This window comes from Dermacentor andersoni, chromosome 2 (assembly GCF_023375885.2).
Source record: "Dermacentor andersoni chromosome 2, qqDerAnde1_hic_scaffold, whole genome shotgun sequence".
NCBI lineage: Eukaryota > Metazoa > Arthropoda > Arachnida > Ixodida > Ixodidae > Dermacentor > Dermacentor andersoni.
Genome location: NC_092815.1, coordinates 60,637,623 through 60,655,943, shown reverse-complemented (window position 1 = coordinate 60,655,943; position 18,321 = coordinate 60,637,623). Strand labels below are relative to the sequence as shown.

General features: G+C 44.8%; 1 protein-coding gene across 1 annotated transcript in view; it reads right to left on the bottom strand.

The window, feature by feature from the left end:
* The window catches only part of LOC126542218 (synaptogenesis protein syg-2-like), a 138,332-nt gene that overhangs the window by 23,706 nt on the left and 96,305 nt on the right, over window positions 1-18,321 (bottom strand). The window contains exons 2-6 of the mRNA XM_050189178.3: window positions 17,358-17,735; window positions 10,326-10,436; window positions 5,241-5,444; window positions 1,995-2,059; window positions 814-1,051 (exon numbers count right to left, since the gene is read on the bottom strand). Of these exons, the coding sequence (XP_050045135.1) occupies window positions 814-1,051; window positions 1,995-2,059; window positions 5,241-5,444; window positions 10,326-10,436; window positions 17,358-17,735 (996 nt within the window). The remainder of the gene's footprint in view (window positions 1-813; window positions 1,052-1,994; window positions 2,060-5,240; window positions 5,445-10,325; window positions 10,437-17,357; window positions 17,736-18,321) is intronic.

Genomic DNA, 18,321 nt, shown 5'->3' with positions numbered 1-18,321 from the left:
TACTGGGTAACTCGTCAGCAGAACGAGCATTCTCATGGGCGCAATCACAACAATGCCTTCTTGGCTTTGAAACATTCCAATCATTGTCAATCGCAAACTTGTAATGCTGATTGCGTAATTTTCTTCAGTTTCTCATCAGATGAGATTCAGCGCGAGATTCGACGAGTCACCAAGCAGGATCGTGGGCCCAGTATTTGCCCTGATACCTTTAAACTGGGCTGAGTCGAGACAATGGCATGCGATTCGACAATCGCTGGCCACAATGTTAATGAAAGATCATCTTTTTCTCATTCGTTGACCGTGTCCTTGATGCTGAATATTATACCTAAGCCCATTTTCTGTACATGCACTAATAAACAATAAACTTCAACTTCTTAGTTCCTACGTTTTTATTCATGCTGCAAGTGTTGCGACCTTTAATCGTTGGTGGCTTACAGCATGCCCACTGGATGAACCCGTGGGAACGGAATGGGACGAAGGTAAGTCGTGTAGGGGTGCGGGGCGTACTTTATGTTGGAGTTGTTTTCATTCACATATCTGTAGACTACATCAGCAGGCTCAGTAGTTAATACGATGAAACATTCGGCTGGATGTGAAGTCCTTAAAAAGTAAGACAAGGACATAGGTAAAGAAATAATGGCTGGGAAGTTTATCAAAGTCGATTTGAAAGTGAAAGTATTGCAGCAAGTGACGAAGGAGAATGTGTCTTCTATATGTTTGTGTCTTTTGCCTTCAATGTGCCTCGTCACCTTTGTTGCCTTCATTAAGCACTGGTGCGTTTAAATTTGAGAGCACAATTAGAATGCCACCCACAGTGTATGTCCAGTCTCCAGAAGTCCTCCATGGGTGTCTCCGGCTGCCTGGTACAGAAGGTGTTCGACGCCAAGCACCGGAGGCTTTCGCCATGGTGCCAGGCGCTCGGGACGAAGCTAAGCACGCTGAGCGTGGTCTCACTCGACGTCGCACGCGTGGCGTAGTCGCTCAGCTCCCTAGATCCGAGCAGCCAGCGTACTGAGGCCGGCGGTCGAGATCCCTCCACTTGGCAAATAACCTAGCGAAGAGGAGCGGGTCGGTTTACAAAAAAAACCTCCACATTGAACCTCATGTCGCGTGCATTGTCAAGGAAAGAAAATACGAACGAGCCAGTGTGGTGCCAATTGTTTAGGACGCGAAATTACATTGGTAGCCGATAGACGGACTTTGGCTCAAGAAATTTAATTGAGGCGTGGGTATACCCATTGCTTTCTGCACTTGTTTGGGATTAATAAATACAGGCAAATATCTGAAGTTTGGCAGTTTGAAGTAAATAGGAAGAAGGCAGTGGTAACTCTCTGTTTATTACCAATTTGCCGATCTTTTGCGCTTTTCTTGAGGATTCACACCATTATGTCGGTATTTGACAGGCAAATTATAATGCCACAGCACCAAAACCAGAAAACTATTTTCCAGCTATATAGGTGACACTGCAGCATCTGTAAACGCAACCTTTATTTGTAAAGGTGAGGTTCTAAAAGGCATAGCAGCCTGTATGCCGACCCTATCACTCATTCACAATAGATTGATTATGTTCAAGATATTGTATTATCAAGCATACATAAAAAGGTAGCTCAATTCAAAAATCCCCTTCTATGGGGTTCCTGGCAAAATGTGCTTCGTTGTTCAATGCCGCGCGTAGGCATACGTTATGGGTCCTATATTTATCACCGGTTTTGCACGCGTAAATGGCGAAATTCTAATAGAAACTTATACTGGTTGTGAGTTTCAAGAAAGCTTAGTGTCAGAAACATTGCAGGTGCCTGGCGGCAAGTCGACGCAGTGAGAAGTGGCAAATGAAGGAATGGAGAAGCATTCACTCTCACGCAATTAAGCTTCCTGGCTGCAAATCTGCAGCAGTGACTGGTTTAAAAATCGCATAAAGGCAAATTCCGCAGCTTACTGTCCCCTCAACTTCATCCATCTTCCCTTTGTAAAATAAAAAAGGTATAAATACATACCTGCGTTGACATCTCTGCCGAAAGAGGGCCTCTATTTCCCTTGATTTCGACAGCAATCGGCTGCACTGTAAATCAAATTAACCATAAGAAATTATACACTCAAATTTTTGAGATACTAAAATATCATAACAAAACTTACGAACTTCGCAATGCTGACTCTTACAGCCACTAGTCGCCTTCGAAAGTCCACTTGCTTTACAAAATAAAGATTACCTATTGCGATGCTTGTTTTTTTTTCTTACTGTAGTAAAGAAGCATATAATTTTTTTCATGACTGCAGCAACATAAATGTCTGCGTATACGTCTTATACCTCTGCATGACTGCTGTGGCTTCACACATCATTGCGTGCGTTTCATGTGATTTTAAGCTTTACTTGCAGACACACTAGTTACTTTTTATATACCAGTGATCCTCTCTACAAAACTAAGTGAAGCTGCTAACCGGTCCCTGTCTTACTGATATCAGCGAAGTTAGCAGAGCGTTGTGACCATAACCAACGTTACATGTGGCAATCTATCAAGATCACTGTAACACCTGTGTAGCTTTTTACGTCGGCGATTACTTCAACTGCTAGTCATCGACTTATCAACGAATACAACTATCTCCGTGTAAATGTTCTAGAATATCTATAAAGAAAGAATAGTTCAGAAAAAAACCGAGGATACCACTTTGACAGTCTCCACGCAATGTTCTGGCGCTCGTTAGTCTGAACTATGCGTTTTCACACCTAAAGCCAGTCGAAATATTCTGTGTTCTGTCTACGTCAGGTCATCTGCACATCTGTCGTGAGACCAGTTTGCACGACATCTACACAATAAATAATTTAAGATCAGATTCTGGCGGATCAGACTGGCAACACTTTAAAAAATAGATTGAAACATTGGCTGCTCGCTGACAGGAAGACGTATACCATAGAATACGAACACCAATTTAATCCTAGCACATCGTCTCACCATAAACTACAACGTTACGGGCCTGTCGCAAATGACTGGAAAACTGAGGAAGTTTTGCAGAGATAAGCGGGTAGCATTTCAAAGCATTAATTATACCTTTTCTTTTTAGCATTCGCAGGTAGGCCCATGATTCAAACATTCAATGTTGACAGAACCTTGATCGATATATATGGCCTAAAATGAGCATTAATCGTGCGAGAAACATTGAGATAGATTGCTGAGTCGGAAAAACAGCGCCCATATACCAGGACTCTCTGCGTAAAAAAATTCAAGTGCGCTGCGAAGAGCCGTGAGTTCTGCAGCCGTAGACGATCGTGAGATGTGACAACTTGAATAGCACTGTTGGGACAAAGGTGATGGAAACCGTAGTGGCCTGAACAAAAAATTAATGCTGTACATTTCATGTAACATAATATTGCTCCAGGCAGTTTGAATATGTAGAATGCATGCATCCTGACACGTCATGGTTAATCACAACAGGTTCACGTACATTTCTTCAAAAGAGGCAGATAAGGTTCTTATGTTTGGTGACGGGTGACACCTACAGTACGTCAACTGGAATGGTTCGCAATCGAACATGATGCAGTTTAACAACTATCCCCTTAAAAAACATAAATTGTGGGGTTTTACCTGCGAAAGCCATGATCCGATTTTGAGGCACGCCACAGTGAGGGACTCCGGATTAATTTTAACCACCCGGGGGATTCTTTAACATGCGCCTAAATATAGATACACGCCACAATACACACCATATATATATATATATATATATATATATATATATATATATACGTGTGCCTAAATATGGATGCATTATTGCGCCCCCATCGAAAGGCGGCCGCCGTGTCTATGATTTGATCCCGCGACCTCGCGCTGGGCAAGCTATCTCCGTTAGTCACAAATTATGATGAGCCGTCAGTAAATGATTACGAATTACATAATGTAGACTACATTGCAACATAGTCAAGGTGGCGGGGTAATTCTTGGTTATCTTTTTAGTGAGTCATAATAATTGCGCAGTAATTAAATATCTATTTATTGTGCGGTTTGTCCTTTGTCATTTTCTTTTTCTTATAATTGAATTTTCGGCTTCAAACGCAAGAACAAGTGAATTATCAGCTTGAAACTTTACGAAAAAGGAAGAGTTATCATTTCGCCAATGCTGACAGAACGCAGCACTTCAAGCATCTCGTCAAACGTGGTAATTACATTCAGCAAAGTTTGTAGCAGTATGCAGCACACTGATGAGAAACGAAGGCAGATTGAGTGTCCGAGGGGTTCAAATCACCCGACGCTCAAAGTCCGTGCTTTCTTTTTCTTCTTTGCCACAAAGGGACCGAATGGAACAAAAACACGTTGTGTACGAAATGTGTGCTCCGTGTCTGAAGAGGCTATACTTACATTAGTCTTCACGGTCCCTAGAGGCACAGCAACCTCGCGCTGGGCAAACCATCCCCGTTAGTCACAAATCAAATGGTATTCAACAATCGTTGCGTGAACTTCCAATTCAAATTTTATTTGTAATTAAGAAGAACGTAATCTGTATGCAGTGTATGGGAGGTGGAGCAAAATATGACCTGCCCCTCGAGGTGCTTAACGTTGAACTACACATTCGCAATGTCTTCGATTACTTCACGCCCTGGCTAACGCCTTCAACTGAGGTTCGCGCTTTGGTATGAAGCAACACTGCCCGTCCTTTGCGCGCCACCATGACTCTCCTAGTTCTCTGGCCTTAACCAGACCCCGCCATCAGTCTCGAGAGTGTGTTTTCGTGTACGTTGCGGAGATCAGTGCGTGGCGCTGCATATGGGAGGCTTCATTTGCGTCCACTGCAAATAGAAGTGACATGCCAGAAACGAGGTCATTCATGCGTCCCTAGCTTCCAGCAGAGACTATGCGTTAACCATCTTCCAGAGACGCCACGTCGCTGTGAATATAGGTCGCTGTCCACATGGTGTTGAGGAGAAACTTTCCACATGCGAAGATACTGTGAGCGCGTTATCCGCTACCCCCTTGAGCCTCATTAAGTGAAACAAACTTTGTAGTCATTTAGATTACAACATTACCTTGAATCTGTGTTTCTTTTTCGACACTTCGATACATTGTTTCTTGGTTTGTTTTCTCGGAGTAGGCAGGCATAGCTCGCGCCATCTGCTTTCTAAGCAAGCCTCTACGTTGTCCTGGTCCACGTGGTAACACGGTGCTTTGGGGGTCGCCTCCGATGGGCCTTGCCTTTTGGGCTCCCTTTTCTCTCCGTCTAAGCTATGCGTTGCTTCAAAGTGAAATACTCACGGTGCATGTTGACAATGATACTGGCCGTTGACGGTTCCGAGACGTTGCTGTTCGTCGCCCGACAGGTGAGCTTGGCCCGGTAGTCGGTGCGCGCCAGCCGCAGCCGCAGAAGCGTGGCCCTGGAGTGTCCGTCGGGAGCTCTGCTGAGCGCCTGCTGCAGCAGCTGGGACCCTCGCCACCACGTTACCACGGGCTCTGGCTGACCTGTGCCGACCGAGAAGAGAGCAACTCTGCAATATTGATCTTGTTCCCTGCAACTTCCACTAGTAATGTGGGACACTATTGCGAGTATGTTGAGCTTAGTCAGTGAACCTTAGCGCAGCGAGATTAAAATATTTCCTTTATATAGTTCAACTTATGTAGAGGGACATTAAGGTTAACATTGGCACGAAAAGCAACCACCGACCGAAGGAGTGGCACTGAAACAATCACCGACGTTCAGGAACATTCGTTCCACTGAGGTTTGACCTAGGAAGCGGAACATTTTATCAAATATTTTAAACTTATACAGTGAGATTATGTGAGGATCGAGATTAAGAGTGTAGAAAATGCTTTCGGCGGTACCAGTCGCGCAACTACGTCTCCGAAATCGAGCCTCCAACGAGGCAAGTCATCGTTTTCCAGCGGGCTCATGCGCCGCCAATGAATAGCAAAATAAAAATAGTGCGAGTGGTTCCCTCTCTCCGGCTTTATTGGTCTAACAGAGGCATAATGGGCTGCCAAGGACAATAACAGAGTGAATTTTATTGTCAAGCTTCTCAATAAAAAATAGCGTTTTCACAGTTTTTTATACTTTGTGGGTGACAGGGAGTGGGCGCAATTTGGCTTAAACTCACGTTCTTGACCGGTCAGCTTGCTGAAGTATGGAAAAATTCATCTTAGGGCTGGACTTCGAAACAGAGACAACTTGCTGCATCAAGTTTTGCGCAAGGAATCTGACTATGGCTCATGTTCCACTGAGCGTCGTCTGGATATTATGATGGATATTATATTATATTATATTATATTATATTATATTATATTATATTATATTATATTATATTATATTATATTATATTATATGGATGGATATTATGAGCGTCCCCTTTGACGCCATCAGACGCCGCCTACCGGTGGTCATAACAGAATATACAGCGATTTGCAAAACGAATGATTAAGATATGCAGCTTGTAGTTGGCGAATTGCTCCTGAAACCATTTTTTTTACTGAAGCACGTTAGCCAATAATCCAAGTGACCTAATACCCAGCAACACTTCGTCTCAATATATAGAGTGTGCCAACTATCACGCACTGAACTTTTTTAAGAAGTGCTACAGAAATTCCAAGGAATGTCTGCTAATGAGTAAGCATTCTGTGGCTTCGCTGTGACTATTTCGCTTACTTGCTTTTCCTAATTTATGTATGTCTACCTATCGCTTGTCCATTGCCAAAGAATTCTTACACATTAGTGGACAATTCTCTGTATTTCTGTAGAATCTTTGTTGCTTATTATGCCTATCCTACTTGGACCATATTATAACGTTCCAAACCCAATTCCACTCCATACAATCACGGGATTACAGTCTTCTCTTATCGCTTCGTTCTGTACAATTTTATTTTTTGCGAATCAGAAAATCTACATTTCTTCCGTAGAGACTGGGAACCTGCTTCTCCTCCGCTTTGACTGTCGTATATGTAGATGTAGAGCCTAGACGTTAGTGGCACATACCCACTCTGAGGTATAGGCCACGAACCGGGTAGTTCCATATAACAATAAGAAAAAAGAATTATAATATAACCACAAACGAGATTGGTGAATAGATGTATGGGAAGTAATAGATTCTAGCTTATGATTTTAACAGAACGCAGGATAAATGAAAACGAAAATACAGCTAATGTAATAGATTTTGAACCATATAACAAAACATTAACTTCTGATTTTATAGTTGAAATCTTTCTGGCCCTGCAATAAAATACTGGATGGCATCGCCAACCTTCCTGTCGCTGTGCCCAAGGGTCCAGACCCTCAAAGATAATAGATTTTTAACGTTTAAGTCTAATCTAAGAAGGAAGAACATCGTTTCTAATGTTCTTTTTCGCAAGTCTGAGTACCTTTGACAATTAATGAGAAAATGATCTATTGCTTCATGCTCCCCGCAAGAATGTCTCCCTGTTTCTGTGTCGCCATAGCTGCTTCGCCTTGCTTCTTCTGTGCTGCTTCGAGTGCATAGTACTTCCTTTATATTTCTTTTATTTTATTTCCTTCTTATGTTATGACGGGAGCGCGGAGACGTCACCGATTTTTTTCCTTATGGTTGCCAATCATCTTCTATTACACTCATATCACACCTACGAATCAGCTATTCTATTATTTCTTATACTCCGCAAATTAGTAATGCGGGAGCGTAAGCTTTAAACGGGGCATGACAAGAACTCTTATTTGTTTTATTTATCTTTATTTTATTTTTAGTTTCTTCCTTATCAATTAAAATGTTACCAATCATCGACATTTACACTATTATAACGATTAAATGTCTTAGCTTCGCCAATTATGCATTCATTTTCAAGATAAATGGTGCGACAATTTTCGCTACGAACAGGTTTCGCTGGGGTTTTCGGTAAAGAACGCTTACGCATTAAATGGCGGAGCATTTTATGAAAGGAGAACGAAGCAGGAAGAGAACGAAGTGTTGAGAGTCGGATTGAGTTCGCAACATTAGGGTTAATATTATCACCAGAAATCATACTATCTTTCGGTGCGTCAGTTATAGGGGTCAGCCACAGGGACGTATTTGATGCCGTTTGCAGTTACATTCAGTCAACAAAACGAATAACTTTTTAACTTTTGTCTTGTATTTTGGTTGTTCTTGTACGTTTCTTTTTTTTTTTTAATCTCTCTTTCGTTATATTTTTTCTCATCGAATAAGTAGCACTTCAAAAGATTAGGGGAACGTTTCAGCACGCAATTCTTGGCCAATCCCCCAGCGTGGGTATGAGCCATAACATGAGGCCATCATCATCATCATCATCATCGGATTGAGTACGAGCTAGTTTTTGTTGTTGCTGCCGTTGTTGTTGTTGTTGTTGTTGATGATGATGATGATGATGAAAATTTTACCTAATTGTGATCAATTATATAACTCATGAAAATTTGTTCAAACAGTCAAGGTGTCACTTGAGAAGGTATACGCAAATACCAGGTTTTCTTTCTCTCTTTCTCTATTTTTGTAGAATATAAAGAATATTTACGCATGGCCTGCGGCATATAACATATTTCTAGCTATTCTTTGAGCTGGGTTACACGAAGAGCCGGATATTATTTGTACAAGAAATCGAAATGCATAACTGACTAATTAGCAAACCTCCACTAATTAGGTTTTTAACTAATTATGCCACATAATGCAATAAAACTACGTAAACATCACCCTGATGGAAACATCTTCGGTGTTTCTTATATTTGTCTACAACTCCCTAATTAGCATCTTGACAACTAGGGGTGTACTTCATGAGTTAGACAATTAATTATGATTAAGAATTTATTATTATGAGCAAAGAAGGTTACTTTCGTATGCGCCACACGACTAGAGCCAATGTTATTGGTTTTTCTTTTGGGTAAAATGATCGGCGTTTTTTAAAAGCGTGGTTCATAATAGTTGGTACACCCTTTAGATAGATATCTGCAGTCACGATGATGTTTATTTCTGTGGTTCTTCTATGTGCAGCCGACCACTCCCATGTGGGAAAACATCGGCGACAGGAAGTGCGACTGCCCCCAAGATTACTTCCTCAGATCCGCTTCCGGTGCTCTATGTGTTAGTGCCTTCTGACATTCCGCTATAGGATCTATATCAAATACAACCACCACTCGGGGAGTACTGCCCACCCGACATACCGCACAAAGCGCGCGTAGTAATGTTCGAACTCATACCGCTTATAGGAGCTGCGATTCTTCGAAATGTGATAAAGGAAAGAAAAAACGCAGCTGAGACAGTCTTTAAACAGCAACTCAGTGTAATGAATGCCTGTTGTATTTATTCAACGCTGCGTAATTCCCAGCCCGGAAATAATGATAGCCTGCATGTGGTATTTTCTTTTTAACACAGCCCCAACAGTCGGAAAAGAACTTCCGCCTTTACTTTGGGGCGGCATTTGCGCATCGGGAAGTAGACATCACGATGTCATGGCCGACAGTATGGAAGATGGGCGTTCTATGTGGTTCCTTATTTATTGCATTTGTAAGCGGGGCCAAAAAGAGCGCTTATCACCACATCATCAACGCTAGCTGCAACATTCAAAACAAGTAAACAAATGTTTGCGGCTCTTTCGAAAAGCTACAGCTCTTCATGCGACGCTGTGTCAATCGGTTATAGTGTTCGAGCGCCACGTAGACTTACACCGGCAGCAAACAACTTTTCTTTCATTTTTAAGCATCACTCACAATAACTAACATACATATATACACACACACACACATATATATATATGTGTGTGTGTGTGTGTGTGTGTGTGTGTGTGTGTGTGTGTGTGTGTGTGTGTGTGTGTGTGTGTGTGTGTGTGTGTGTGTGCGTGTGCGTGTGTGTGTGTGTGTGTGTGGCGAGGAATAGAGTCGATGCACATAGAGTCACTTTGGGTTGCATATTCTCTGAAACATCTTACACTAACATCACTACTAGTAAGATCAAGAACATGACCAACATATTTACATACCCATGTTTCATATATAATGAAGGTAGTGTAAAACATTATTAAGGTGTCCCAGACTAATAATGTGAAGCATCATTAAAGCATGGAAGATCTTAATGATGTTACACACTTCTTCCTTAGAACCGCACTTCTGATGACGGAGTTTATAACTTATGACGACTTATCGTCACTAATGACAGAGATTACAAGATTACGCCTGTCACCCGGCAATTTTCGGTGAACTGGTTTTATACGCGGCACGCAATAATTGCTTACCAGTTTTACATGCTTTGGCACGAACCTATAAGCAGCGTGTTACACTCTAAAACGAAAAGGATAATGCAGGCAAGCAAGGCGAGCCATTCTGGTCTTGCGGCTTCAGCGCTGCCTGCAAGCCCGCTGAAGCTCTTTCGTTGAACTTACCGCCGTAAACGTCGCACACAAGAGTCAAGTCCTCGCCTTCCTCGTAAGGACGTGTCAGGTTCCGAATCTCGGTGCCATTTTCATCTGTGATCAACGGTCGCTTCGGAGGTACTGCATCGAAACAAGTTAAAATGGTTGTTGCAGTAGTTCTGCCAAATAAATGATCATGTACCAAATTTTGCATGCCAACAACGTGCCACCCGCAGGCACACATCTATGGGAAGCTGAGTTAGCAAACACTCTGGGAAAGGCAGGCGATGTTTAATTCCTCGTATCCTTCGAACGGGAACTGGCGCTTCCGGCTTGCAAAAGAAAGTCCTGACACAGCACACGAGTATCCTAACTGCCTTATAGGGCGACGACCGGTGTGCACAGTGTTCAAGCAGCGTTTGCGCGGACAGTATACGATCGTCCTGTTGTCGCAATACATTGGATAGTAATTTTAAAGTCACATTTATGGCAGTGCCCCAGTAATTAACAAATGTTATCTGCAGCTGCATACATCGCACGCAGTATCGTCAGCCATTGCTGAATCATCATGTCGAGAAGCAGCAGCGGCAGAACCAGCGACCACTTATTTTAAGTGCACTGCACGTCGAAGGCCTCCCCTGCATCGTGGACATTCATGGCAGCGTAACTTTGCTGAATTGCCTAACTTGATACTTAAGCTTTCGATGAAACAAGGCTTCAAGAAATATGTGTGCCAGTGTAAGATCGTGTGCTCAACAAAATGAATAAAGATCAGAATGTAGCACCGTCATCCAGATTTGTTTTCATGCGAGCCAACAGCAATTTATTCCAGGCTGTCTTCTTTTCTTGCCACATGTATAGTATATATAGTTAAGATGCAGTGATTTTTTAATAGCGTTTAATCCTGCCATGCACGTATTACAAGTTACCGTATGCCGGAATATTGCAGACGTATGTGGGACCAGTGGTGCTGGTTACACCATGTTGTGGTTAGAGCATACAAAGTTATCGCGCAATGATGAACCGCATTTTGCCTCCTTGTTTACGTAAAACCTCAGTAGCAACATAAGCACTACAGGCATTGATCTATTTAATTTTCTTTGACGAGAACACTCACACAACTTAAATGTTTCTGACACTTTGTGGTTTAAAGGGGCGTCAAACGATGGTGGCTGCGCTGCTGCTACCGCCCAAGCATCATGTCTTGTTTTCATTCGATAAATGCTATTATGTACACAGACAAGCTAAATATCCTCATGGTTGTAAGCAGGACTCAGTGCTAACACAACCAGGAGTCACATCCAACTAGCCGAATTTGCCCTCGCAGTGTTAAACCTCCCCGATAACTTACTGAACATATTGTTAGTGAGGTAGCCGGCGACGCGATAATTTTCGATATTTCCCGAATTTCGTCTAGATAAATCAACCGAGGGGAGGGAGCTCGGTAGGTCCCATGCGGGATGTGGTCGCAGGGGAATGTGGACTGGCTCCATGGGCTAAGGCATGGGTGACATCCGCACACGTTACCTTTGGGGCCACGACGTGACATTTATTTTACATTGCATTTTTTTTCTTAACACTACAGAATTTTCTGCCGGACTCCCGCGAAAATCAGGCCCATATACGTGCGTCACCCAAATCCGCGAGATGGCGATACATTGATGTTTCGTGCTTAGCCAATGTTCAGGAAGGTAGGCATAGAAAGGTTACAACGGTTTGCTTTATTAAAAGAATGGCGCTCTTGATTAGCTATATTTGTTGCCAGATAAGGACGGCAGGCTGGTCATCTATAAGGGGAGTAAATATTGTTACGCGAACGAAGGATTACAACTGGAGACTATTTACAAAACATATTTACAAGGGATAATGCAGCGCTGGCCAGTCCAGCCGACAGCTCGATAGCCAGAGAGCATTCTTCCTCCTCTTTTCTCCAGTGATGGCGCCCACGCGCCTCGTTCAAACAATCAAATACAACACGCGTGTAGCAATATGGTAGTGCCTGGAAGTGTCTTCGGTGGTCTATGAGCAGCACATCGCGCGACACGACTGCTACAGGGCGCGAAGTGCATGCTTCGGTCGGCGCAGTGCCCATATGCTCTAATTCATTGTCACTCAGTCGGCGCCTACAAGCGACTGCGTTCCTGGCGCATTCGTAGCGCTCTTTTGGGGCCAATCTCCACACGACAACCGTCACCGCTCGGTGGTGCCGCGGCAGCTTACGTCATTTTCGCGGGTTTGCTCGCCTTTGAAGATGCATATACGGCTGCGCGCGCGTGATGCCGCCGGAGCTCTGACGACGCAATTTCGCCACACACGGATACAGTTAAAACTCTATCTAACAAAACCTAATTTTACGAAGTTCCCGATCTAACGAAAACATTTCCATTCCCTGACACGTACCCATAGGGTTCGATGTTGTCATCAACTCGAATTAACGAAACTAACTCGGCCGAACTCGATTTAGCGATGTTTTTTCTGAAATAAATTAGTAAAAAAGCGGTGATTTCTTTCTAATTTTGACACAGACGGGTCTTTTGTCGAGCGTGTGCTCTAAAGCTAACGATTTATGACATCTAGGCGCCCTATTCACAGCTCTATCTTTACTTTGATGAGGCGGCACGCCACGCCCACGCACAGAACTGCGGACTCAACACCGCCTCGGCACGGACGGCGATGGTTGCTTTCGTTATTTCATGGTTTATGTACCAGATGGCTGGATTAGCAGCGAATACGATGCCGCGGTAGCTTTTGCGTGTCGCTACGTTACAATTTTAGATTTTGAAGGAACGAAAAATTCTTTTCTCAATTTCACAAACTTCCCGATTTAAAGAAATAGTTCGAGCGTGGTCATCACTTCGTTAGGCTTTCAACTGTATACCTATGACGCCTGGCAGCCTCCGGGGGGCTGTTTTTCTGCCTCGCGTGCTTGCTGTCGCTGTCATTGCTTCGCCGGTAGAGCTAAACTGAAATTAGTACAACACACTTAACATTTTTGGACTTGTGCTTGCGAATGTCCTACAAAAATACCCCCGGCTTCTTAGAATACACGTTTCACTTTCGTCTTATCATCAATTCCCTTGACAGAGGGCTCAACCTTTTTTTTTTTTCGGGTTTCGCTTTCACGGTTTATGGCTTTCGATCATGCTTCAAGCAAGGAGTTATTCGTTGCTTTCCATGTGCGATTTCTCCGTTGTTCATTGGCCATGATCGTTTCGGCTGAAGTCAAGAGACAGTTTATTTCACTTATACATTCTTCGTTCTCCCAAAAGACAATCAGTTGCTATGGAGAGTTGTGCGAGGTCGTGCCCTTTTCTGCGTGCTTATCTCGTCATATTGTTCTAGTCGTGAACGCATAGCACCTTTCCCTGTTCCCTATTCTTTTGAAGGTCAAATACACTTTTTCACGTATTTAACTATACAACACCCTGCTTACATATATTAAGATCAAAATGTGCACTTACCTGTGTACCTCGCCCTCCCCCCCCCCAAAAAAAAAAAAAGAAAAGAGAGAAGAGAGAGAGAACCGAGTGTCACGTCAGATCGCCACAAACAACAAAGAGTATGTATTCAGTGCCGAATCCGCATCACTGAATGCCATCGGTATTTTTCTAACATTGAATGAGGTCGCAAATAAACTAGTGAAAATGACGCATGAACGCACTACGTTCACGATGAAGGACTCATTCAACAAACAGGTCACTCTCCTGAAGCCCTAAAGTTTTGTTAAAGGTAAATTTTAAGCTTAAGGTTACCGGCTAATGAGGCGCAAGACATGAGTGGCTATCACAACACTTACGCTCTTCAAAGATTAACCTAAATTAACCCGCCACAGCCCTTTTCTGAATTCTGTTTCATTTTACTGATGGCATCCAACAACGCAAGAACAAATAAAAGCAATATATATGGGGAGCACGAAAGTAGGAGCTAAGTGCCCGCGTTTCCCCGATATTTGTCTCTTGCTCACCCACAAACAATTTCAGTAATTACACGCACGGGGTGTTCTTCGACATAAACCTAACTCGCGGAGCAATTAAATGGCGATACGCGCAAATAGCGCTACTTCGCTAAAAGGCTGAATGCCAGAGGCCCTGTTAATACTAGCTCTCTCTGGCCCCCGCTACCGCAGTTTCCCCAGCCACCCGCCATCTCTCTTTATAAAAACACGGTACTCAATGGGTAAGTGAAAGCCCACTCGTGGCTCTTAATTAGTGGACCACTGGCAATATCACGCTGCTCTTAGTAATATCCAAACGAAGCACGCCTTGCCGAAACGGAGGTGCGCTAAGCATAAACTGTTTAGGTTCTTTCGCAGGAAGAGCGCAATCAAGCACGGGAACCAGAAACAAGAAATGCACGAGAGGTGCAGAACATGGATGAAAAGCGCCCCACGTGACGCGGCGTGATGCCTCGCAGGGACGCGCACTAACGGCTTCGGTCGAGGTCGTTCGATCCGGCCACGATGGGCGCACATAATTGCAGCGTACAGCGAGCCCCAAGCCTCTTCTCGCTTCTTCCGCCTCCTTTGCGCGCCCGCACGCGCGCCGCTCGGCGTTTACGAGAGCCATCACCTTTTCACTTAGGCACGCCCAAATTAGGGTTAACGCTGGGCAGAGCCGCTGCAGTCAACTCGCTTCAGCCGCCTATATAGGTGGTGTGCCGCCAGGCGGCCAACGCGCTTCAATACCAGGGAAAGGTGGCGGGGGGGTTGCTTCGATAACGATATCGTAAATGAGAAAAAAAAAGGATAAAACCGAAGGAACGAACGTCGACAACGTAACAAAATAGCGGATGCAGGAGGGGATCCAGCGTATGGGAACGAGTTTTCTGTGGGGAGCACAGTAAACTGGGTGGATACCGAACACAACGATGTGGATCGACGAAAGCACGCGCTCGCAAAGCGCCCTGCAACCTATATGCTTAGGGAAAGTAGTCAAACCTGCGGCAAAATAAAAGAGAGCAACGTGAGCCAACGGTGTATGTGAGGGGGAGGGGAGGGGGAGGGGGGCAGAGGGGTCCGACATAGAGGAACGGAGGAGGGTTGTAGGTTCCCCAAGCAGCGGCGGTTGTGGAAGCGCGCATTTAGCTGAATACCTGACGATGCTGAAGGGGCGGCTTGCCGAGAACCGCTTAGGTATATAGACATTGGAGGCGCGCCGGAGAAGCGGCCCGTAATGGAATATCTAATGCGCCCCTCCCTCGGTTCTAACCGCCAGCCGCTTTAGGCCCTCGCAGCTCCCCCTCTTCCCCATGCACCCTATGTCTTCACCGCGCACCCCCCCCCCCTCCGACCCATCCCAAAGCCGTGTACTGGATCAAACTCGCCTCCCCCCGTTGTCCCTTTTCCCCCGCCTCGACAAATTGCATACTTGAGCAGCGAGCCGCGGCCCAGCCATCTTCTACATCTCATCCTGTACACCGCCGGCCAGACGAGACCATCGCCCCGTTCGTTGTTGCCTCTCTGGGACAGCCCGGGAAACTCCTCAGTTTGCTGGTGACATGGAGGAAAAGGTGCTGACTGAAGTGCGCGGGCTGGATTCCTAGAAGCTGAAGTGTTCCATGCCCTGTACGAACAATTAGATGCATGGGCACTCTTTAAGCAGTAAATTATTGGTAGCTGTGGGTATGACGCTCGCGACGAGAACCCGCTACTAACAATACTAGTTCGTGCGCAGGATGCTTGCAACAAATTTGTATTCTATCTGGATTGCCGCAATATGTTAGCTTATCGTACACGACGAAGGTGGAGATTAGGGGCCTGGCGCTGAGAATAGTCATTATTTTTCTTAAGAAGTGACTTTCTTTGCAGAGGAGAACGCCGAATGATAGGAACAAACAGAAGAAGAGTTCAAATTTTTCTAAGAGATAATACATTAACAGATTCGGCTCAGGATTCTGCGGCAAAAACCAGTTACAGACTGTGAGCTACGAAATACGGTGATTCATATTGGTGTGTTCATGCTGAAGAGTAATCAGGCTATATCATTAACTTTTACGCATCCATTGGCACAAAGCCATGGACCGAAGACGCTTCACCGTTTCCATGAGAGTGCCGACGCATTTGAAGTCACAAGCAGATGTTGAGGAACGGGACAAATTCGTAGCTTCCTAATCGTCCAAATTCTCAAAAATTACAAGTTACTCTATGAGGCTGTTCATAAAATATCGTGCTCATAGCACAGTTTTCATTCAGTGTGCTACGTACGAGAATAACGCTGGAAGTGAAACGCCACGATTATTCATAAACCGAGCACTGTAGGGCAGTGAGCTGAAGGCGCTCACGTGCCGCGTACGCAGCCGAAGCCACTTTTAGCGTCGCCTATCAGAACCTTTTTATCTTGTATTACCTAACTGTATAACTTAAGTCTAACCAGCAAGGCTATTGTTGCATCTAACATGAGGAGGCCAGTCATACCACAAGAGAAGGACATCAGATGAGACCATCCCGAGCAACCTTATTTTCTTGTAGCCAAAGTCGGCATTGCACGTGCTCTTCGAACTTTTACCTACCAAGAGGCCCCTTACGTTGCTGTTCTTGTGCCATTGATTGCCTAGCACATACCCCAGGAGGCATTGGCTAAACATCCGGAACTCGTAATTATTGGTAGTCCTGTAATAAAAATCTCGCAAGAAATATAAAAATACTGAAGGAAGGCAATCGATACAAAATAATTGGGAAGGAATATCCAAAAGAAAGTCCTAATCCTCCGAAAAGTAAACTGCATCTGCCACGTGACTGCGGAGCGCTCAAAGGTAGCAACGTAGCCCACGTGAAGCGGACATTCACTTGCCACACAAGCTGCTTTGCGACTGTATTTTCAACTGATTGTAAAGTTGACCAGCACCAACTGAACGTAAGTTTTCAACTGTAATCGGAGAACACTTAATACTGGAGAGGATGTTTGTACTTTTCAGACAGAGATGAAACGTGGGCACGAAGAGAAATACCAAATTTCTTCGGGTCAAATCTTGCGTTCTGTGTTAAATTTTCTTTTTTCGTGCGACATCGAATAAAACATATTCAATCAACGACACACAACACCGCGGAAGACACAGGCTACTCACCAACGACGACCAGGTGGACAATCGCGGTGCGCGTCCATCCCATCTTGAAGTCCACCGAGCAGACGTAGGTGCCGTTGTCACTGCTCCTCAGCCGGTCAACGTTGAGCGCTGCCGGCGTCTGGATGACGGAGAAGTAGGCGCGGCCGCGGAGGCTGCCCAAGTGAGTCCGCTGGCGGATCTGCGACAGACTGCCCGTGCGCGAGTTGACCTCCACGCTGTACACGGGCACCGTGGCGCCCACGTCACCCTCGCCTCCCGGTTCGGCGTGTTCCTTGAGCCAGCGGATGCGCACCGCGAAATCGTCGGACGCCGGAGCCCCGAGGTCGCAGCTGAGCTGGGCCTGGCCGCCTTCCACCGCGCTCACGGTGCGAGGCTCCACTGCGTACGATTTTCATTTGCGAATAGGTCAAGCACGTACTCAGGAGATTTTTTTTAGGAGAGGGGGGGGGGCTACCCAAGGTAACTTTTCTATGCAACTAAGGGGGGAGGGGGTGCCTTTACTAGTGCCAATGTGAATAATGGCCACAGTTCGCCATAAAGACGCGTAAACCCGCAAAAGAGAAATGAAATAAGGTGCATCTCACAGGCGTACACGTCTGCTTTACTTGGCAAACAAGGAACCACATCAAATGGACTCGCGCAGGAAAGAATTGCAGGCAAAATACCGCCAAGAACAAACAAACAAGCCAAAGTGTAAAATCAAGATTTCTAGTAGCGTTCTTTTTTTATTAGCTCTGGAAGAATTGTAGAGGAACATATATTTACGAAACAATCATAGTTCTTTGGCATCCCTATTTTACAGCTCTACCAAGCACCAAAACCGACTCGTATTGTTATTTAGGATGTTGCGTAATTGCGCGGCCGCTATTCCCTTATAACCGCGAAGAGTGCAGGACGCCACGGTTCTAGATGTACTGTGCCCACCCGCGGAACCCAGATAAGCACAGCAGTGAAGTGGTTACGT